This window comes from Corvus kubaryi, unplaced genomic scaffold (genome assembly GCF_017639235.1).
Source record: "Corvus kubaryi isolate FWS band 111438036 unplaced genomic scaffold, C.kubaryi_AGA036_p1.0 64946, whole genome shotgun sequence".
Lineage (NCBI taxonomy): Eukaryota > Metazoa > Chordata > Aves > Passeriformes > Corvidae > Corvus > Corvus kubaryi.
Genome location: NW_024581629.1, coordinates 86,612 through 109,738, shown reverse-complemented (window position 1 = coordinate 109,738; position 23,127 = coordinate 86,612). Strand labels below are relative to the sequence as shown.

The 23,127-nt window shown below is 35.6% G+C and overlaps 1 protein-coding gene across 6 annotated transcripts in view; it reads left to right on the top strand.

Annotated features, from left to right (window-relative positions):
* LOC121672766 (zinc finger protein 770-like) overlaps positions 1–23,127 on the top strand; it is a 110,381-nt gene that overhangs the window by 10,424 nt on the left and 76,830 nt on the right. For all 6 annotated transcript variants that reach the window (XR_006018982.1, XM_042045572.1, XM_042045573.1 and 3 more), the window contains exon 2: positions 11,718–12,123. Coding sequence is in view for 3 of the 6 variants with exons in the window: in XM_042045576.1 (XP_041901510.1) it covers positions 11,718–12,123 (406 nt within the window). In the remaining 3 variants the exon portion in view is untranslated. The remainder of the gene's footprint in view (positions 1–11,717; positions 12,124–23,127) is intronic.

Genomic DNA, 23,127 nt, shown 5'->3' with positions numbered 1-23,127 from the left:
GTATAACAGCTTTTAACAAGTATATATTTTAATACATGTCACTTAAAGGCTATTTACTGAAAACCTTCCATTCTAATCTTCTGTACCTGAAGTCACCTGCCTTCAGGAGCATAACAGTTGAGATCCCATTATATATTTCAGTAGTAATCTGAGAGACATATCTTCATATTCAGAAGAACAAGTTTGCTTTCCATGTAGCTCATCCCAGTGACTGCTGAGAATAGCTACACATTTAACTCAAACTTGGCTTAGAACTTGTAGGTTATTGTGAACTTTCTCTTGGAGTGGGTCTGGCTGGAGTGGTTAATTTTCTTCACAGCAGCCCCTATAGTGCTGTGTTTTGGATTTGTGGACAACACTGTGTTGATAGCAGAGCAGTATGGGCTGTTGCTGGACAGTGCCTGCACAGCATGAAGACTTTCTCCTACTTTACGCATACCCAGCAAGGGTTTGGCAGAGCTTGGAGGGGACCTAGCTGAGACAGCTGAGCTGAATGGACTAAAGTATTATATTGTATTATATATCATACAGATTCATGCTTGATGATAAAAACTGGAGCAGGGGTGAGGTTTTTTCTTAACTTTTTGGGCAACCCAATGCAGTAGATTTTAAGAAATTGCCCGAATTGCATCATCTGAGTTTGACTTCTGTAACACTGAACTGGGAGTAAACTGGTCCTGCAAAATCCAAGTTCCAAACTGTATGTAGGACATTATTGGTCAATGTAAATGGCTTGAGTTAAAACAAAAGGCGTGTGAGGCCCTAGTAGTCGTATGGTATGCCATTTAACTGACCTTGTTTTGCAGTCATACCATATTAAAAAATGAAAGTAACTGACTAGCCTGTTGAAAACAAATATTTGCCTCAAAAATATTCATAGACATAAGATGGAATGTAAATGGATTTTCCAGTAAAAATTTGTATACTAAAAAGCATCACATTCAAAATGAAATTGCTTTCCAGAAAGCCAATCATATCCTGAGCTGCATCAGAAGAACTATGCCCAGCAGGTTGAAGGAGATGATTCTGCTCCTCTGCTCTGCTCTGGTGAGAGCCCACCTTGAGGACTGTATCCAGTTCTGGGGTCCTCAGCACAGGAAGGCCATGGACCTGTTGAAGCAAGTCCAGAGCAGGACTACAAAGCTGATCAGGGGGATAGAGCACCTTGTCTACAAGGAAAGGCAGAGAGAATTGGGATTGTTCAGCCTGGAAAAGAGAGGGCTCTGGGGTGACCTAATTGCAGCCTTCCAATACCTGGAAAGAACTTACAGGAAGGTGGGGCAAGACTATTTACAAGAGCAGGTAGTGACAGGGTAAGGGGGAAGGGCAAGGGACCTGGAGGTCCCTTCAAGGCCAGGCCAGGCTGAGCAACCAGGTCTAGTGGAAGGTGTCCCTGCCCATGGCAGGGAGTATGGAACTAGATGATCTTCAAGATTCCAACTCAAGCCATTCTGTGATTCTGTGAAATGGCTTTTGATTGCACATCATTATATCATATTGCTAATAAAGGTGGGTACTGCAATGAGGGAGAGCCTGACAGTTAGTGGAAGTTTAATAGTGCCACCAGAATTTTCAAATTGTTTTTCTTCTGCCTCCAGCAGCATCAAAATTCTCTTCCTTGCATTCTACAAAATTTAATTACAAATTTGACAAGAGTAGCTAGTGGTGCTGTACATGTACAGGTGAACAGATGATGTAATTAAAATATGTGAGGGGAAGGCTGATACTTGGTTTGAAAATTGGTTCCAGAGCTCATTGTCAAAATTCAGAAGAAAGTAGACTTTCAAAGAAAATGTCTTTGCAATCAATATCCAAAATTCAAATTCTCTGTCATAAAATCTGTTATCCTTAGTGCCCACAAAGTAGATTTTGACCATTAACTTTGCTCATTTTCTGTCTCATTTGGGTACACACTTGCAAATGATTTTCAACTAAAATCTTTCCATCTTGAATATCCTTACTTCAGTTAAACTCTCTTTCCTAAGTGCTTTTTTTTGACACTAGACATGAAGAGTAAAAACCCTCAGAGTGACAGTCTGTGATCATGTTTCATGTGGCAGACTTCATTTGCTTTCAGTTTGTATTACTATCAATTTATGACTTTGTTCCTTAAATAGTTATCTCTTTTTTTCCACATTGTAACTGATATATTGAATGATGTATGTTTGAGAGGTATTTCAAGGATCTTAACTTCAGTCATTAACTGGTTATGTCTTGGCTCAGGGACCTTTAGTTCATTGAGGGAAAGTTACTATTTTTTAAGCAAATAAAAGCCTTTCAGTATGTAATTGTTTTCTTATCAATTTTACATTTTCATGCCCTTTTGAGCATCTAGCATGCAGTGCTTGAATTTACATTTAGCTCTGCAGGAAATGCTTTAAATATTATTATTAAGAAGGAAAAAATCAAAAATCAAAGTGAATTTTTAGTACAATAGCAAGGTGTAGGAAGGTGCAATTGCAGCAACAGCAGCCTGGATTAGTGTGTAGAACTAACTCACAGCTTGACAGAAAATCCCTGCTGGGGAGGAAATGTAGGGGAACTGGCAGAATTTTGCTACATCTGCTCCCTACTGCTAATAAGCTTTAACCCATTTCATTTTTATTATGCTTGCTGTTTAGATATTTTGCTTCCAAAATTATATCTGTAACTATGATAACACATAAAAGGAAGCACAACAGGTAGGGCTGTTTAAAAATTTAAAACTATCAGCAAGGGATGTTAAAGGCCATAATGAGTAAGATGGTTATCTTCTCAGTGTGGGATTTTAGAGTTCAGGCACTTCAGTGCTGGTAGAAAGGCTGAGCAGAAGTACTGGGTAAAACTGATTTCATAGCTTGAGTGGCTCGTACAGCCAGAAGGCACCATTAGATTATTTATTTTGACCTGTATATCACAGACCATTACATTTCACCCAGAAATTCCCATTTTGAACTCTGTGAGTATACTTGTACTAAAATATATTAGACCTTAGGAGTTCCAAGTACTTTATGCCACAGGGTGAGAATGAAAAAGCTGAGCTTCGCATGCAGTAGGAAGAGTGTTAGTCAGGTTGGTAAGTACGCATGGTAGCATGACTATTTCTGCAGAGTAAGGCAAACAACCAAAGGATTGTATGGACTTTACAAAAGTGAAAAACCTTTCCTGACCCCTTTGACTTAGGGAAAAAATATACAGGTAGTCATATTGTATCAGAGCACTTGTATCAAAGTTCTGCTGAAAGCATAAACAGTTCCCTAAAATGAAATTAAATTAAAATAATGAAACCACCACTCCCCAAATCAGCTATAATAAACAAAATTTAAGACTTAATCTGTCTCATGACACATCAGTGGGAGTAATTAAGAGGGAAAATCAGAGTCATGTCCATTTTTAAAATTAATAATAATTGTCTAATTCTACGTTTCAGGCATTTTGCCCCTTTGGCAGCCCTGCTGGCAGTCCTGTGTTTCTCAGTTTCTCAGTCCAGATACATCCACTGCAGTACTTTGAACATGCTTTTATCTGAATAATCAGTGGTAAAAATAATATTTATAACCATCTAAGAATGTGGTGGAAATGGTATTTTATATTTTCCATTCGATATTATCACATGCTTACCATAACTGATTATACAACATTTTAAAATCTTTCTTTTGCTCTGGTGGTGGCATGATTGTTACATACAATTATGAAATGTATTTTGAAGAGAGATTGAAATGTATAAAATTCAGTGGGTAGTTGAACACTTGAAGTCTGTGGGGCTGTTGAGACTGTGCTTTTAGATAATGGGTTAGAACAAGATTGTGGTACTTACCTGAGGAATCAAGCAAAAGTGGAAGTTTCAGTCTTTCAACAGGAGATGCTTCTCCATTACTGTGCATACAGAAGCCTGTGTCTTTCTTTCAGCAGCCAGTTTACATTTTCTATTTTTCTTTCAATTTATTCTAGTAAGAAATTATTTGAGTTTCCTTTGCAAGAAAACTTCCAGGTTGATAAGTCCAGAAAACAGAGGTGTTCGCCTAGTTATTGCAGACTCTGTGTGCAGTCTTCAGGCTTTCAATTGTTTATTTGTTCTAGAGACTTGTTCAAAGCTGATTATGTCTTCATAGAAATGTGATACTGATTGCTCTTGTTTTGATCCTGTCAGAGCTTCTCAGTTTCTGAAATAAAAGGATGAAAACACAATGATTCAACAATAGAAAAGAGAAACAAAATTAACAAGCAAGTGATATCCTTCTGTACTAAATATAATCAAAAGAGAGCTTGTAAGGTTATGTCGTAAATTTCAACAGAACCCTTTTTTCTATCACACAGAAATGATGACAATTTATACCACTTCTTGGCCTCTGTTGACAATCATGTTAAAGGATAGAATAGCAAGCTGTTAAATTATTCTGTTTCAGCAATATAAGCTATAGATCATGTAAAGTTATTGAACTGGTTTCTTATGAACTCTCTATTTTCATGAGTTCTGTATTTGCTTTGCTTTTTTATATACTACTTACCTATTCTTCCAGTGTCACTATTCAGAGACCATTCATCATGAAATTTTTGGTTCTGCAAAGACTTCAACATATCCTTTATGAACCAAAAAGCTGTCTCAACTTATAAATCAAATTTACAGTATATTTATTGTGGGATATGGGCCCTAAGAGTGTTGTTACTTAATTTTTCTGGTAGTTTCTTCTGACATACTTGATTGACTACCATAAAATTTTAGACCATCACCTTGTCTAATCCTAATAATAGCCATCAATATATTGTATAGATTTCAAATTTCCTATGCTCTCACTAAAATAACTTGGGCTATGGTCATTTCATCCACCTGCAAAATGCATCTCTCAGAAAAGTTATGCTGTTGTGCTTGGCATGTTAATTGCCAACCATTTCATATCTAATGATTAATTTTGCATCACTACTATAGCTACATGCAGATTTTTTTCACAATTATTAGGGTGAAAATGTAATTTGCATGTTTTTCCAATGTGAGCAGGTGGAATTGTTATCATTATATCAAAAAGAATATATTAATTAGAAATCCATTTAAATTACAAAAATTGATTGAAAGTACCCTGAGCAATAGTACTACCTCTAAATTTCTATACTCATATTTGTTCCCTGTATCTGCTTTCCCTTTTTCATGTTTCTGTTTTTTGAAGATAGCTAAGGACTGCACAAAAAAAAAATTACTCTGAAAAATGTGCTATCAGATGCTGCTACAAAAAATAAAGAACCGCTTGATTTGCTCTAGATTTTCCATGCCTCAGTAACACCAAAGTAAGTACAGGCTCAGTTTCCCAGTTGACATTGTACAAAATAATTTCTACATGACACAGTGGTTACTAAACTACCTTCAGCTTTGTCCATCATGCTGAGGAGAGAGGACTAAAATTTCTGAAGAACTTGTTTCTTTTCATATTTACAGTATTTATTCTATGACAAATATTCCGTTTATAAGGCCTCATTTTTAGTCTGCCAGTTTTGTGTTAATGTCTTTCTGGCATGCACCAAATAATTTTTTTTATTTCAGAAAGAAATACTAAATGTCTGACTTCCTTATTTTTGTAAGCTTTCCAAAAGGAACATTCTTAACAATTTTATTGTTATAAAACACTGTGGTATTCATTATTTGAATTCAGATGTGGTATACCAGGAATGCATGTGGCCTATTTATTAGACAAATTAGAATGTTAAAAAGAATTGCTTCTATCCTACTTTCTTTAGGAACTGACATTTTTATTCTTATGCAGTTTTCCTAGTGGAATCTTTACTTTCTTAAGTCATAAACCTATTGTTGTGAGACACTCCAGCAAAGCTTAAACTGGATCTCAGGAGTTTGATGCACTTTGTTTAATGCAGGCAGTGTAAAAGAAATTTTAAATGTATTATTTAAAGGCACATTAATCTTGCCACTGTAATGGTGTCATACTGCATACCATATAAGGTTTTCATAAACTCAGCTTCTAAAAGTAACATCACAGTATTTTTCTTTTTGTTCTCCAAGTCAATTCTTTGTAGAGATAGCAATTATGCATTCATCTCTCTCTCTTATAGCCTGATTCCATATTCAGCTGTGAGATAGATAGGCCTTAGTCCTTACTAACACAACAAAAAGACTATTTCTCATTTAGAACAAAGGGAGGATAGTCAAACAAATTACATAATAAAAGTTAAAGGCCAAAATTTGTACCTTTTTCCATTTAATTAAGCAAAATAGTTAAATACTTGTACAATGAATTGAAGATAGGTTTGTCTTTAACTCATTATTCCTTTGTTTTCATTGGAATTTTAATAGTTCTGCCTTGGATTATTTTTTTAATTACAAAAAAAATTATAAGGTTAGCACCTTTAAAACAAAACTCTGTGTAAGTTTAACCCTTACAGCCAAGTGTTTTTCATTTAACTCTGCTCATTCTATTGGGTTCTGGTTTGATTTGTAGCAATATTGTGGCTGCATAAGGCATTCATTACTGTGAGAGTATTCTGTAGCTCTCCTGAATATGCACAATGAAAATTGGGTGAATCTTGACTAAGAACTGAGGCACAGAAAACGCAAGGATTTGGTAGTACTGTGAACCAATGTGATAATTTCTTGTATCAGTGCAAAGCTCAAGAGAATATTATGCATGCAGCACTTCAGATAACACTTTTGCTTTAATGTAGGGTTAATTACAAGTTCAGAAACAATCTGACAACCTCTTTGTTGTTCATCTTGCTTCTTGGGACATGAAAGACCTATTTCTGAAGTAAACACATTGATAAAAGTATTAACTAAGGAATGTTTCTACCAAGCTGCCTTTTCACTTCAGTTTAGGCACAAATATAAAGTATAGGAAATTCCCTTTCTCATTTCTCAGTATTAGATACTTTACTGAATTGTATGTTGCTTGATAACTGTAGTACTGTGGCCTTCAACAAGTATTCAGTCAAGCCTTTCGACCCTTTCTATTTCTAGACAAACATCCTTACACTTTTGCAGATTTGGATTGAGCATCCATCGCAGAACCTCTTTAGAGGGGTTAACACAGAGCAGTCTGTCTGGGTGGCTTCACTGTAAGGCAGCTCCAAACCCCTGTTCCTATGGCAGGTGCCTAAAGCAGACAAACCTCCTGCTTGGCACTGTCTGGGACTGTTGTGTTTTAGTTGTCTGCACTGTCTCTGTCAGTTAAGGCAGAAATGAAGATATGTATATCCCCCTAAATGTAGCATTACAGTTCTGTATGTGATTCTCTTTTCGGATAAAGGAGGAACCTTTTTTTTCCTCAGAAGGAATAACCACATTGAACTCCCACTTCTTCCAGCTCAATATTCTGATGCCATTACCTCTGCTGAAGAAACTTCAGCTCTCAAAGCTGTTCTCTGCATTCATCTACTTGACTTGGTGTTCACAATTCATCTATAATATCAGTCTGGAATATCACAGATGAATATAAAATCCCTTTAGAATTATGGAAATGTTGGAAGGGACTAATTGTGAAAAATCCACGAGTCCAGTCAAGAAATCCCAGTTCTTAACCAAACACACCACTAGTATCAGTGTAAATGCTTATTTAAGAACATAACAATAACCATAATGGTGTAGACCTTGCTTGGTATTTTGACTCCAAACAGTAGCCCTAAGCAGAAGTGAATAGTAAAACCAGTAAAAGCATGTATCTACTCTAATATTCTCCTAACCTCAAACTATTTTAATTCATATTTAAATTGATCAAATTAATTTTAATCGTTATATAAATAATAATATTTATATAAATTATTAACTCACATAAATTTAAAATAATCTAGGAATTTTATTATGTCTCTTTTATAATGCCCACTGAACATGTAAGAACTTGTTCAGGCTCTCCTTGAATCCCTGTAAAGTTCTTGCAACCAGAGCATTCTCCATCACTGAGTTGTAGGTGTCACCCACCATCGTTCTTTTTGAAACCATGCTCTTACTAATGTCATTTGATGGTCCATAGCTCTTTGTACAGAAAGACAACGTGTGCAAAATCAGTTCTTATCCCTATCCACTCTTCTTATGTCATGTATGATTTTGTAAGCCCCTGTCTTCTCATTAACGAGGCTGCAGAACAGTTCCAATCAGACCCTCCAGAGCTTTTGATCATACTTGTCCTCCTCGGAATATATTTTGGATCTAGTATGCCCTTTTTCAGTTAAGATATCCACAGTTGTTTATCTTACTCAATTGTGAATTTTTACAGTGGGCATAATGTTTCCCACTTTGTTTTCTTAACTACTGTCAACTGCTATGATTCTTTATTCACCAGTCCATGAAGACTTTCCAAGATGGTCACTTAGCTTAGCATGGCAGTTTTCTCAGTGTTTACAGTAGAAGTAAAGAAGAGTCACTTTCTCAGTCATCCTAAAATTTCCTCTGGACCTTTGGTTTCTCCTGTGAATTACTGAAACATGCATTGTATCACCAGAAGAATATCAGTAATTTCTTCAAGGTGGGAAAAGTCTGTTGTTGAATTGTGTGGTAGTTGTAAAGCAATGTGTTAAAAAAATGTTTGTAGTCCTTCTTTGGATGTGGAATGATATAGATACAAAGCATAAATGGAATTATATAGAGACAATGCATGTGTTTAGAAAAATCTGCCTTTTGGCTTCCTTTTTCAAACTTTCTGGATCTCCATCTCTAACATCTTTGATAAATTAAGTGGCAGATGATCCTGTTGGAAAAGGGAAGATACTAGGAAACATGTTTGGAGGACAGTCTAATGTGACATTCAGTTAGAGTTAAATCACTTGTCTTATCAAATCTTTGTCCAAAGTTTTGGGATCTACCATTTCCCGACATGACAGAATCAGAATTCTGTCATAGTATGGTCTCTGAGATGATCCAATTTACATCCATTCCTGAAAAAGTCATTGTTGTAGAGCCATTTATTTTCAGGTAATGTCTCCTGCATGTGGAACAGATGTTACCTGATGTCCTTCTCCTTTAAGCCCTCTTTAAATCAGATCATGTAAAAGTATAGCACGTAAGTAGCATCTTTCTCCATATAATCTCAGCAGTCAGCCACTGAACCTTTAGATCTGCTTATTTTCCCCTGTGACTTTTCAAACATCTCTTAGTGCAGAGCTACCCTGTAGTGTTTGTTCTTAGAAAGGATTAAATCCAATGGAAAGGCTAACAAGTGGAAGTTGGAAACTTGAAGACGTTTTTCCCATCAACTGAAAATCATTTGGAAACTGATAGCTAGAAAATAATGGTTAAAGGGCAAATGTCTTTAGAGGACAACTACAGCTACAGATTAATGACATTTATAAAGATTTGTAAAATTCAAGTAATGCATACTTTTAAGGAATCACTGCTTTTAACAGTGTTTGCCCCAACAGATTTCTTGTCTCTCAACAAGAATTTTAGAGCTTCCCAAGAATTATTTGACAGTTCTTTTTCAAAAATTAAAACTCAAGCTATATGCTCTTCTACCTCATTTTTTTCTGATTAAGACTCTGAAGATGTAGAAGAAAGACTAGAACAAAACCTGTGCTCCTTTATAGAACACTCTACAACTCTATCCTTGGGCAAGAACTCTAAAAACATGATTTTATTCATAGTACCACAGCTGTCTGCCAGAAGTGATGAATCTCATTGATGAGAGCGCAGAATCAACTGTAAAAACAATTTAGCCAATGAAATAATTTCTCTTCATTTTCACTCTTAATACTTACTTATATTGTTCTAGCATCATATAATTTCTTAGCAAACCTTATATATTCATCCTCATTTACTAGACAGGCTATCATGAAGATATTCAACTCCTTTAGAAAATTGTAAATTTCTGAAAGGTAACTCATAAATGCAGCATCCAAGTATAACACAAATGTCAGTGATTTCTTGAAAATAAGTCAGAAGAGGTCACTGTTAGGAGTGTTTCTATAGGATTCTGTAGCCACTAATGAAAGATTATTAGTCCCCAGTAGCTCTATCACTTGTGCTTTGTGCAAACTCTAAAGTTAGAGGTTATGAGTATTATGGTACCATACAGGTGCACCATGAATAGTCTTTCACACAGAATGATTCTCATTTGTTAAATTTGGAAATGTACTTTCTCCTGGCCTTAATTTTCATGTAGTTCTTCATATTCTAAATGGCAGCTGAAGGCAAGCAGAAATAGCGAGTAATTGATTTAACAACCTCAGACAAGTACAGGGAAGTAGAAAAGTTTGTCTTAGTGCTTGATGTGACCTGAGAGAGCTTTTTTAGACTGTTTTTTTCTAACCAGTACCTCAGCACCTTGGGCCAGCAAAGTGGCCTTTAAGCCTGAATGAGCATGACTTTTTTTTTTTTTTTTCTCAGTGCAAAGCTCCAGTATTTCATCTTTTCAAACTGTTTTACAGCACTCAGAGCAGAATTATATTGACAAGGTTAGAATTCATCTCCTAGAGGAGAATACTGTGCTCCTGTTAAGTGCTAATATAACATTTATGTGTTGCTACCTTAATAACAGCCCCGGCCAGCCTAATGAAAGTACTGAAAGCAAACAGTACTCTGTGAGATTTTATTATGACTGAAGTGATTGCAATTTGACACAAATTGTCCCTATTTCTGTTACCACACCAAAACCAGAAATGCTAAAGCAATTGCTACATGTTTGGGATAGAATTACATTCCACTATCATTAATATAGAAGTAAGTGCATTTTTCATGTAAACAGCTCACAAGGGTCAAGCATCAAAGATATTCTTTGCAAAATTCTTGTCAATAACTTTGTGAGTGAATTTTGAAATAAAGTGCCTGGAACATGTCATTATTTCTTCCTCTCAAAGTTGAGAGCAAGTGGTAGAAAATTGAGCTTGTGAATTGAAGGTACTGAGAGTTATATGGCCTTATCGACTTCAGGCAAAATGACAGGTTTGCCTTGTTATTATTTTTCCTTTCAGGGGTCAGGCAATGGACAATTTTAGAAGTATATACTGGGGTGTAAGCAAATTGGTATATAAAAAAAGTTATTATCTGTGTACAGAAAAAAGATGGTGTAAGTCACTAATACTAAAAATTCTTAATATACTATTTCTTCATAAAAATCAAGGGAAAAGTAAGGAAAAAAGTAATTCACTGGTCAAAATAAGCATTTCAATTGTTCAGGTTCTTAAAAGCTATTTAAAACCATCAGAAGAAAAGGAACTTAGTCACTCAGATTTAGCTGACCAAGTTAGCTACTTAGACATGCTGGTTTAAACAATTTAAATATACCTTCTCAATGAGCTCAGCTATTAAAAAGCACATTCTATCTTCTAAGAGGGTTTGGTCAGGATAATTCTGCTGTTCAAAACTATCTGAACTATATTTTTGCTGTATCTGAACTGAATCTTTAGTACTCCAACTGTTAAAATAAAATTTATGTACTTTACGGACTCATTTCTGTAGTTTTGGTAGTTCCTACCATTTTTTTATTCTTCAAAAACCATTGGTATAAACAAAAGTCACCATAGGCAAAAAGACTTCTTTTGATTACAGAATGAGTGCAAAATACATTATGATTAGCTTTTTTTTATTAATGATACAGGCATAGTAGTGGTTTGAGATTGCAAAAATGAGGAGATGCTGTCAGATAAATTCATGATTGCTCAAGATGACTTTTCTATAAGGAAAGTTGAGGGAAAAAGCAGTTTCCATGAAATAACTGTACTGCATATACTTTTTTAATATTTTAACTGAATATGAGCAACATTAATTTCTACAATTCTGTAATATGGACATTATTTTGTTTATCTTTTAGGTTGAAGATTCGGAGATGCATAATGATGAAACTCCAATATGTGGGTTGCTTGCTGTGGTTGTAATATCTCACCTGCCCAGAGATGCTGCCATTGAATGGCATGTTGTTGCAGCAGTTGATGATCCACTCCAAAGAAAACATTTTGCGATGAAGATGTTGTCAGAGGGCTTCCAAATCGAGTGTGAATCTGTGGAGTCTAGCTCTGCATCTTGTGCATCAATCTCAGTACGCCTGAGCTTGATTTCACCATCCACTTCTCACCTCGATTTAGATGGACCTCTTCATGACTTAGTTGCTATGTTTAAACAAGCTGTTGACAAACTTTCAGAAGACTGCAGTGCAAGTCCTTTGTCCTTTAGAGCTTTCTTCAAGGAGGATGTCTTTGATGCTGAAACACTGCAAAAAGGTAAGACTTACCATGACAGGAACCAGGTGTAATACTAAGCTTAAGGAAATTCTTGTTCATTTCTGTCAGATTTCGTTGGAAAAAAACATTTTAGATGAGTGTTTCAAGGATAGGTGGCCAAGAAGGCCAATGGCATCCTGGCCTGTATCAGCAATACTGTGGCCAACAGGACCAGGACAGTGATTGTCCCCCTGTACTCAGCACTGGTGAGGCCACACCTTAAATCCTGTGTTCAGTTTTGGGACCCTCACTGCAAAAAAGACATTGAAGTGCTGGAGCGTGTCCAGAGAAGGGCAACAGAGCTGGTGAAGGGTCTGGAAGGTAAGTTGTATGAAGACAGGCTGAGGGAACTGGGGGTTTTTAGCCTGGAGAAAAAGAGGCTCAGAGGAGACCTCACTGGTCTCTCCAACTGCCTGAAAGGAGGTTGTAGCAAGGTGGGGGCTGGTCTCTTCTCCCAAGTATCAAGTGACAGAAAAAGAGGAAATGACCTCAAGTTGCACCAAGGAAGGCTGAGTTTGAATATTAGGAATAATTTCTTCACTAAAAGCATTGAAACAGGCCGCCCAGGGAAGTGGTGGAGTCACCACCCCAGGAGGTATTTAAAAGATGTGTAGTAGACTTGATGCTTAGGTACATGGTTTATTGGTAGACCTGGCAGTTTTAGGTTTACAGCTGAACTCAATGATCTTAGAAGCGTTTTCCAACCCAAATAGTTCTACAGTTCTACAATTAAGATACATTTGTTCTTTTTCTGGTGACCAGGCATGTTTCTCATATTGAAAGGCTCTGTTCTTGGACTTTTTGAAGTCCAAACAGGATAAAGTCCTGGATTACTTTTGTTCTAATCTCACATCTGATTTTGAGTAGGAGGTTGGATTATATGGTCTTGCTCTAATCTAAATTATTCTGTGATTCCATGCAAGAGAAGTTGCTGGGAAATCCGGCCACCTTAGGATTCAAGATAGGGAGAATGACTCTTTTGCTTAAAAGTGTTTGAACAGTTGTGCATTTGGTAGCCTCTTCTTGTCACGATCTAGAACCATGTTCAAATAACCAATTTCTTTCTGCTAGCAGGAACTGTTTTGAGAGTAAAAAATGAAATATTAATGTTTTAAATAAGGAAATGGTGTCATATGCTCTGGATTAGAGGGTATCTGGTTTTGAACATTGGCTGATTTCTAACTTATTTAAATAGAACTTGCTATCCAAACAAATTTGCTGGGTTTTCCCCCAATGTTTATTTTTTCAAAATCTCATTCCCTTATGAAGTAAAGAGAATACAGAGCAATAAATGTAATGTTACAACTACAATTTATTTCTTATGTTGTAGATCTGCATTTTGGGCTATGCTTTATTTGGGACAGCTGACATTATGCAAGAGCACAAAAGCTTATTTTATCTGTCAGACCTACAAAACTGGTAGATGAAATCAGTAAGAGATTTGTCGTCAGTTCGAGAAGGAGCAAAATCAGATCCTTAGTCTATATTTATCTCAAACATGCATGCACTTTAAAAATCCTTGCAGACCACAACTGATCCATATTAATTAGCTGACATAAATGTTAGCCCTCAAATATTCTACTGTCCTATTTTTTTTCTTAACCTGCAGCAGTTTTTGAAGAAAATTCAACTTGACATTGTTTAATAGATTTAAAGTACAGGAATTGAAAGCTATAAAAATGTGGCATAGAATAAGCATATTTAATCCAGGAAGCAAGGAATGAACATATAGTCTGACAGAATGTTGTTGTTTTTACTACATCTTGTTTAAGAGCTAAAAAGAAACGTGATAAAACATGTTTCTGGCATGGGATTAACATTACTGTTTCGCCTGCTTTCTTTCTGATATTTCTCAGGCCATCGAGTAATTACTTCCAAACAAATTTTATTTGCTTTATAAAATATATTGCTCAATATAATGTATAAATTGCGCACATAAAAATTCAATTCAGTTCCATTCATGTTATACTACCAATAGCATAGACATGGAAAGATTTGTGTGATTGTCATATATTCATTCTTGTTGTGTTCAGATCTCTGCACTGTCATAATAATTCCTGTCATTATACCAATTTTATCATTATCCCCACTGGTAAGAAATATATTCTTGCAAAGCTGTAGAATATATAGAATACATTAAATTTACAAGGAGCGCTAATTCATTGATGAAGAATTTAAAAATAACATTTTTCTTCTTAGGAAAAATTTCTAGAAAGTTCATGCAATGGAAGAATAAGTGTAATATATATTCAAAAATAATTTCTCATATTAAAGTGGTTGCTGAAGTGTATCTGGCTGATAATTTCTATCAGATAAAAGACTATTTTTATATAAATATATATATACACACACTTTCTGGTTCAAAATCAGAAGTCTAATTATGAATATATTGTTAAGACACAGGGACATATTCAAGTGTACTGGTAATATGTGTTCTTGGATCTTTGAAAGACATGCAGTCTCCAGTGAAGCATCATCAGCTTTCATAACAATGCAGCATATTACTGAACGATGTCCTTGACTGTCTTTTGCACTATTAGTGTAATTCTACTTCTCACAAGCTAAAATATTGTCACACATATATATTAACTCTCAGTTAAAAAAGTGTTGTGTGAGGTGTCCAATTTGTTCCCACTAATTTCACTATCCCATTGACAGTGTCCATAAGCAAGATGACATTGTCTTTTATCTTCTCTGTTATTATTGGCAGACTTTAATTTTGACAGGCAGAACTGCTGCAACTGTATGTGTCCTTTAGTGTACCAGAGGTAGTGTCAGGTCTTTCTTTTGAATCCCAAGATATTTTAACCTTCCTGTAACACCAGATCAAGGTATTAGAGATTTTTATGTTCTGATAACAACAGCTCCTTCCAGTTTCTCATCCAGATCCTTCAGTTTATTCCTGTTCCTTCAATATCTCCTTCCAGTTTATTCCTGTTTTCCTCTTGAGCCTGTCCTGCTTCTAGAATGCATGTATCTGAATGGGACAGATCACAAGAGGGAACAGTACTGGCTTCCACAATAGCAGTGGCTGTGTCTTGTCAGCTCTGAGCTCGGCCAAAACTTGCTCATACCTTTCTCTGTAGACTTAAGATATCTTGAGTATTGAGATGTCTCAGTGGTAATTTCTACCACATCCAAAGGTTACTTCCTGTTGCAGAGTAGTTCTAGGTGGGTAACAGAATTTACTTATGCTATGCCTTTCAAACACAGAATATCATTTTACTGGGACATGGGATAAAGCAGAAATGTATTGATCTTCATTTGTAAATCTGCAGGCCTAATATACACTTTTAAAAAATTTTGTTTCCTTGATGTGGCTTCCAGAAAGCAAATTACATTGAGAGACCAGTTTTTCAATTGCCATTTATTAATTCAGCTCAGGTAGTAGAGGTTGCTAACCATCTGTGTGATGATCCATTAGTGACACGTTTGATCTCTGACTTGTGTTAGACATCGTTAATCCCACAAGTGGATCTGTCCTTTTGGAGTCTTCAACTGTCATCAGATGCATTGTCTGCTGAAGAAAAATAATATTAATAATGTAGCAGGGAATAATAGGCACTTTCCTTCAAATATTTTTCATGTGAAACACACAAGACGTATCTATTATAGAAAAGGTAGAAATTATGATTCTCAGAAATCAAGAAAGATGGTTGAGGAGATAGCTGTTCCAGGCTAGTGGATTTCAGGAGGACTTCCATCATGTCATAAGATTAGTAAATACTCTTCGATAATGCTTGTAAGATCTTGAATTGAAATGTATTGTCTCCTCTAGCAAAAGCACAGAAAAGAAATAAAGGTACCATTTTTCTGATTAAAACTTAAAATCGTTGGAGTGAAAGGAGGAAATGCCATAGGCCTTCTCAAATGAGCCTCTGATTAGATGATACAGGGTTTTTTTGTATAAAGAAGTTTGTCATTTATTTAAAATTGTCCAAATAAATATTATAAATGTGTTGTTACCTGACACAGTAAGATGAGAACCAGGAATATTTCTACTCGGCATATTGTAACAGGTTATTGGAAATTATTACAGCTGGTGTTACAGATGTCAAAAGAAGCTAAAGGTTTGTAATGCAAATTGGAGACAGATAGCTTTCTGTCATCCTAAAACCAGATGTGAAGTTTTATTGAACAAAGTGTAGTACTGATGGTGAACTTCTCAGAGGCAATCCCTCATAACATGTGAGAGCATTATGGGCCCCGTGCTGAGACCACAGAACATATTGGAAGTAGGAGGGTTAGATTAAGCTGACATATATACTTAGTAAGATGCTGTTAAGGCTTTAGAAGTATTTAACATTAATTTGACTATTTCTTTCTTATTCTCATTCAAATGTGCATTAATATAAACGTGTCAGGATGATTTGCTATACCATACACTTGGCTAGATTATACGTCTGTATAGGAATGATGAATGTTTATAAGTCATCACATTATGATTTCACAAGCCTTGTTCACAAGATGTATGCAAAATATTTTTGAATATTTATTTGGGAATAGAGAAGGTCCTGTATTCACCATATTACACAATCCCTTTTTAATACTAAAGAAAAAACGGACTGGGAATATAAAAAGGCAAAATAAAACAGGAATAGACAGTCTTGTAGGAACATTAAAATGAATATATAATTAGTTTTTAAAGTTGTTCTGCTCTGTAAATGTTTAGGTCTAGAAGCCCCTCAGTACTTACGCGTTTATCGTTTCAGTACATTTTTTTAAAAATCTAATATGGGCTGAGTATAATTCAGCTCAACTGAAAAAAAAAGTAAAAAAATCTTACTTGTAATGGGACTTTTTCTCCTGTTGCAAGAGAAGCTCCAGTGGTTAGGCACTCATTTAGAGTCCTTGCAATGACAGAGTAACACCCTGATGCATGTCCAGCATGCAGCTTTGAAAGTAAAGATTTTCCATCTGGTAAGATTTAAAGTATTCTATTTGATAAAACATGGCATTATCAATGCATTTTCCAGATGTTTTCCAAAATACAGAGTTTCCAGTATTGAGAGAATGCATTATGTAGTGTAAATTTGAGAGAGGAGGATGAAGATCAATTGAAGATACCAAGATGTATTTTTACGATAATGCATGTCTGTGTGCATTGAAGTTTAATATTTTTTTTACCAATGTACTTTAAATTCACACTGGAAATTTATTTCAACTTAACTTTGCATTATACAATGGGAAAAAATTTCCCATGGGGACAAGTGGAATCTTAACCTCCACACGTTTGTATGTAGGTCTACACATTCTCATGTGAGTAATTGGTACTGTAGTCAGCAGTTGTGGAGAACTACTCATGTAGGTAGAAACTAAACAGTCATTAAGAACTCTGTACTGAGTAACGATGAAGCAGGTAAATAAATCCTTCTGACATCAAATTGCAGTCACTAGCTCAAGCTTTGCAGGCAGTAACTAATGAAGTATTTGTTGTGACTAGAATGTATCATTTTGCTGAACAAAAATACTTTTAAATGTCATGATGCTGTCTGAAATAGACTGTAAAACTTAACCTTGGTTTTCTACTAAATTCTATTAATTTATACTCAATGACAAATGTGAACCTGAAAGAGGAAAATTTCAATTTTAATTTCTTGGGTTTCCTGTTAAGAAAATATAATTGCCAGGTATAATAGTTCAAGCAGAAAGAAAAAAAAAGTTACATTAGTACTTTGGGAAGTTAATCAGCTTACAATATACAGAAGCAATTAGAAAATACTGATTCGTGAGTATGTTTGAAATGACGTGTTTGAAATGACATTTTAAAAGGATGAAAGTAACTAAATTTGGTCTTGAGCCACAGAGGTGACAATCTTGCTATTTCTGCCCAAACTATCCAGTCAAGAGATCTGATTTATTAAATGTCTATTAAAATGCTGACATTTTAAACTTCTTCTATTTTTTCAAGGTTGTGCTGTTATTGTATCTGCTGCAAGTCAATGTATACATACTTTTAGCAGAACATCTCATGTGAAACTATGGGAAAGGATTTTTTGTTTGCTATCCAAGACATGGGGAATTGTTTTAATAGTAATGTTACCTCTCAACTGAATTTGGATAGAGAAGTGCTTTATACCTGTGAGGCACCTTAAAGTATATTAGATCCTGCTTTAGGGCAGTGGCCTTCTGTCCTTTAGGATGGGAAATTTATTTTTTAAGTGCACAGATACTAGATTGAGAAAAATTCAGCCCCTTGGTGCCAAGGCCAGGGAGCAGAGCCAGAACTCGCTCTTATTCAGAGTAAATAACATGTGACATCTAAAGGTTATGTATTGCACAGTCATACATAAAAAGCTTGACTAAAACTTTAAATGGAAATAAATTCTTTAACTCTTTGACCCAAGACTGATTGAGAATATACCCCTTATATCCTTGATACAAAACACTACCAATATATTGGTAAGATTGTTTTAAAGGTACTGTGTACAACTTCATGTGTCTTTCAGAATTTCTGCCACTAAAATCTCAGATGCATTTATAGGTTACTCTATCCATCCATGTTTTCACATTATTTTGAAGTGCCCTGAGCTTCTCACTAAATGAATTGTTTGTATAGACTTTAATTTTCCTGTTGAAGATTTGCATCCTTCCTCCATGTGACCTGTAGGACAGAACAGACCTAGCAGAAAACAGATCTTTTGTTGAAAAAGTCATAGGTTTTAAAGAAGAATTTCCGAAGTTTTCTAACATGTTGAAAACTGATTTGCTTTCCTCACATAGGCAGTTTGGAAAGTGCTAGACATCAGTGATCCAGGCAATGGCTTTGCTGCTTAATGGTAGTTAATATGTTATCTCAATAAATATTGGAATTTGTTAAATTTATTGAGCAGTACGGTATACAATCAAAATCTTAAGAGAATAGATGTAAAGAAACTTATGGAATGAGAACTCAATCTATACTGTAATGAGTCAGAAAGGGTAATTTGATGATTAGCTCTACAAGGAATCGGAACAAATAAATACCCTTCTAGAAAAATGACATCTTCTTGACAGGTCTAAGTATACATGGCCTGTCCATATATGCATAAGTGTCTGTAAAACTGTATAAAAGTGCATAAAATGCATAAAGTACAAACGCCTTACTTCAACATCAAAATTAATTTTGAGAAACTTTGTTTAGTGCTTTGTTGACAGAGAACAGCTATAAAAGCATGACATCAGCCATGCAACCATTGCCAAATTTGGATCTTCTGGTGTTTAATATGTGAGGAATATATGACCTATCTAGCTATCCAGAAACCATTTGTAACAAACTCACTTTTTAAGGACACATCCCAGATCACAGTTTACAATTACATAGGAAGTTTTTCTCTGAGACTGTTTCAACTTGCCAACATTTTGGTACCAGTTCTATAATTCTAAATCTGTAAACATTAAAAGGACTTTGATTTCTTAAGAACTTTTCATAATTTCTATAGATCCATCTCTATATTACTTTTTTTTTACAAGTGAAGAAAGAGAAACCTATGATGGTGTTTGGATGAGGGAAATTACATCTGACATAGGAAGTCCACTGAACTTAAAATAATTGTAGGCTCAAAATGAACTGGGTATAATATTGTAGCTGCATCCCTTGTTATAATTATTCTAGATATTTATTTAGGACCATTGCTTGAAACAGAATACTTCAGTGGATGGATCTTTAGCATGACTACCTTGTCTTTTGTATTTCTTTAGTACCAAAATGCTTGCCATTTGCTCTTTGTCTAGAAAACCTAAAAAATAGATCTATGAAAAAAAATACTGAATTTTGCAAGGTAGAACTGTGTACAGAGCTACATTTCCAGCCAGTTGGCTGGCTGACCATTGTCAGTCATTCTGTCACATAATCTCTGCACTGAGAAGTATCAGTTCTGCTCAGAGCAGTAATTTGTATAATTCTTGGATAGAAAAACAGAAGGTAAGGTGTCAGAACTAGCACTCACTGATAGCCAAAACCATCCATAAATCTTGTTTGAAAGTCTTCTATTTCCTCTCCAGTGTCTCCTCCAGTTCTTCCTTCTCCAGTATCTCAAAGTTAATTTATTTCTGTAAGATCTTGGCTTTTGTCAACTGTAGACACCACTGATGGTGCCTATCAGGTTTTGTCAGATGCCTTGACTGTCATAAGACAAGCTGGGCTTTCCTTGTTGGGACTTTTCCTCGAGATAAGCAGCTGCTGAAAACCTAACTTTTAAGCGCTGTAGTAAGTATAACAGTTAAATGGGTAATGCCTTAAATTCCTTTTGTAAAGTGTCCCAGTGTCAGCCCTGTTGAAATCATCTGTCCTGTATGGAGTAGGACATGGTATCTTGTCTTCTTTGTCCAGATATATCTGTTCAATATATCTGGTATCAAATACAGTGTCAGGAGCCTCTCAGCAACGCATCTGAGCAGGTTGTGAGGTTATCCAAAAGGTTTGGCCATTTGCTTGGCGACAGACATGATTTTTTTGTTATCTAATGGCATGGAATAATTTACAAAGTTGTGAAGTTAAAATAGAAATTGAAATAATATCCAGATTCAAACCCCAAAATGCAGGCAGAAACTTAACAGTATGAGATGATGATGCTGCAGGCATAGTTTGGTTTAATAGCCTGAGTATTGTCTTTTGTCCATCTGGGTAATGGAAGCCAAAGAAGCTGCTTTCCTGAAGTCCAGAGACAGCATGGACACAAGGCTTATTTATTGCTCAGAGTGAAAAGTGATAAGATGCCTTTGTACTCCATTGTCCAGTTGTTTCCCCTGCCCTTGGCCCTTCTCTATAGTCTAAAACATCTCTCTTTTCAACATAGAGAGAAGGCCTGAAGACAAAAGGCAGAGCAAGGAAGCAAGGCCTGTTTGTACTCCACAGGGATGGTCAGAGCAAAAATGCCTCCTATGTTTACTGCCTCTGGTGCATACTCAAAGTTGGACTGTGCAGCCAAACATAGCATCCTCAATACTCAGCTTACGGGTTTCATTGTTATTGCTCAATAACATACCTTTTCTTGGTTTGTTTATGCAAGCTAAAAGATACATATGCTTTCTTGCTGGTGGTTTTTTTTTCTTGGTTTGTTTTTTTTTCAAGGCTGCTGAAATATGGATCTGGATTTTTTTTTTTTAGATTGCAGTCTTTTACATTCTGGAAAAAGTTGTGACTGGAGAATGGTCTAAGGATACCACTTCACAATTATTGTCTAAATTTTAAAAGTATCACAAATCAGATTTATGTTTAAAATATTTTCAGCATTCATTTGTAAAGGATGGTTTCTTTGTTTTTGAACATCCTTTCAAAGTTATACTCTGAGGTAGAAGCAAATATATAAAAACTATGCTTAAAATCATAAAAGTACTGTAATTTTGTTCAACCACTTCACAGCCCACAAATTGGGCTTGGGGTTTCATTTGACTTCTCTGGTATAATGATTCAATTTCACCAAGAAAAAGTGGAGAGGAAAGTTGTTTTCTTGTTTTTGCCATATGCTCTGTAACTTACAATCCAAGAATACAGCTGTAACTAACCATCAGAAGAAAGCATTTTGCCATTGTCACACTTCATGCAATTAGACTTCACATAATATATGCAGTTGTGCTCCCAGTAGTCTATTTCTTCTTAAATTTCTAATAAATTTAGGTTTCAAACAGCATAAAGTTATTACATATTAGTGAGAAATTCCAATCCTTATTAAAACAAGCAATGAAAAATCCATTGGGGTTTTTTTTTAACTTGCTTTGGACTTGGCTCATCCTTTATTAGTAATGCATCATATCAGCTGTGTTAAAATCTAATTAATAGCTCTAATTTATTGACACTGAAAGCACATTTATCATACAGTCCCTTCAGTCATGTCTCTTCTACTTGCACTATAAGTTTGAAGCATCAACATTGGAAAAAGGTAATTTAGAACATTTCTTCTCTTTCTACATTATATCTGAATGGTAAGAGTGTAGCTATTAGACAGAGGGATGTCAGCTGGCATAGCTGAAATACTAAGATAGGATAATCAGAGAAGGAGATCACCAAACTGGAGAATGTCCAAAGAAGAGCCACTAAAGTAAAAGGTCATATGAGTGGCACATAGAACAGAGGAAAAAGGACTAAAGGAACTGGCTTTGTTCCACCTAGGGAATGGAGGAAGCAAACTGCAGTCTTCCCTTACCTTAATAGGCATTGTGGAGAAGGAGAGGATTTTTTCAGAGATGCACAACACCAGGGTAAGGAGCAACAGTCACGAGTTGCAATGAGAGAGATTCCAGTTGAATGCAAGGATTGAATTTTTCTCCACAAGAGCGGAACTCACAGGCTGTGACACTTCCACCTTAGAGGTCTTGAAAACATGACAGCACAAGGCCCTTAGAAAACTGGTCAAATGTCTAAAGTTACCCTTGCTCTGATCATTGGGGAGATTGGGCTATATGGCTTTCAGAGAACCTTACCCCCCAAAGTTACTTTGGCTCCCAAAATTATTCTTTGACTCCATATTATTACTAAATTACAATGAATTGACCAACAGTGGCATTTAACTACAGATTCTAAAAGAAAAAACCCTGTTTCTTTCTGTCTGTCATTAATATCCCACACTCTTACAAAAGATTACTCCCACTACCTACTTGAATAATAATTACTGGAACCAGCATATCTTTGAAAGAGAAATGTTTCTTTAAAAGTGTCTGGACTCTTTGGTTTTGGTGGGGGTTCCTTTTAACTCATTTCTCTATAGTTTGCACTTTTGTGCTTTCTTGTTTCCACCTCTTTCTCTTAACAGAACTCACACAAGTTCAATTCTAATTCAGAATTAGAAATATCATTGGGCTGTGATATAGCTAGGGTATTTCTTATGATAGTCTAAAGCCAGTGTTCTTCCAGAGTCTAATTCATTTGATAATGATTGAGACATCTGAGTATGAGGAATCCTGTTATGAAGCTCAATATTTACATCATCAGTAATGTCATATCTATATCTATAGGGAAAAAATTTGGTTTCCTCATTTAAGCATGTTGGTTATATCATTAGATAGGAGGCTAGATACTAATTTGAC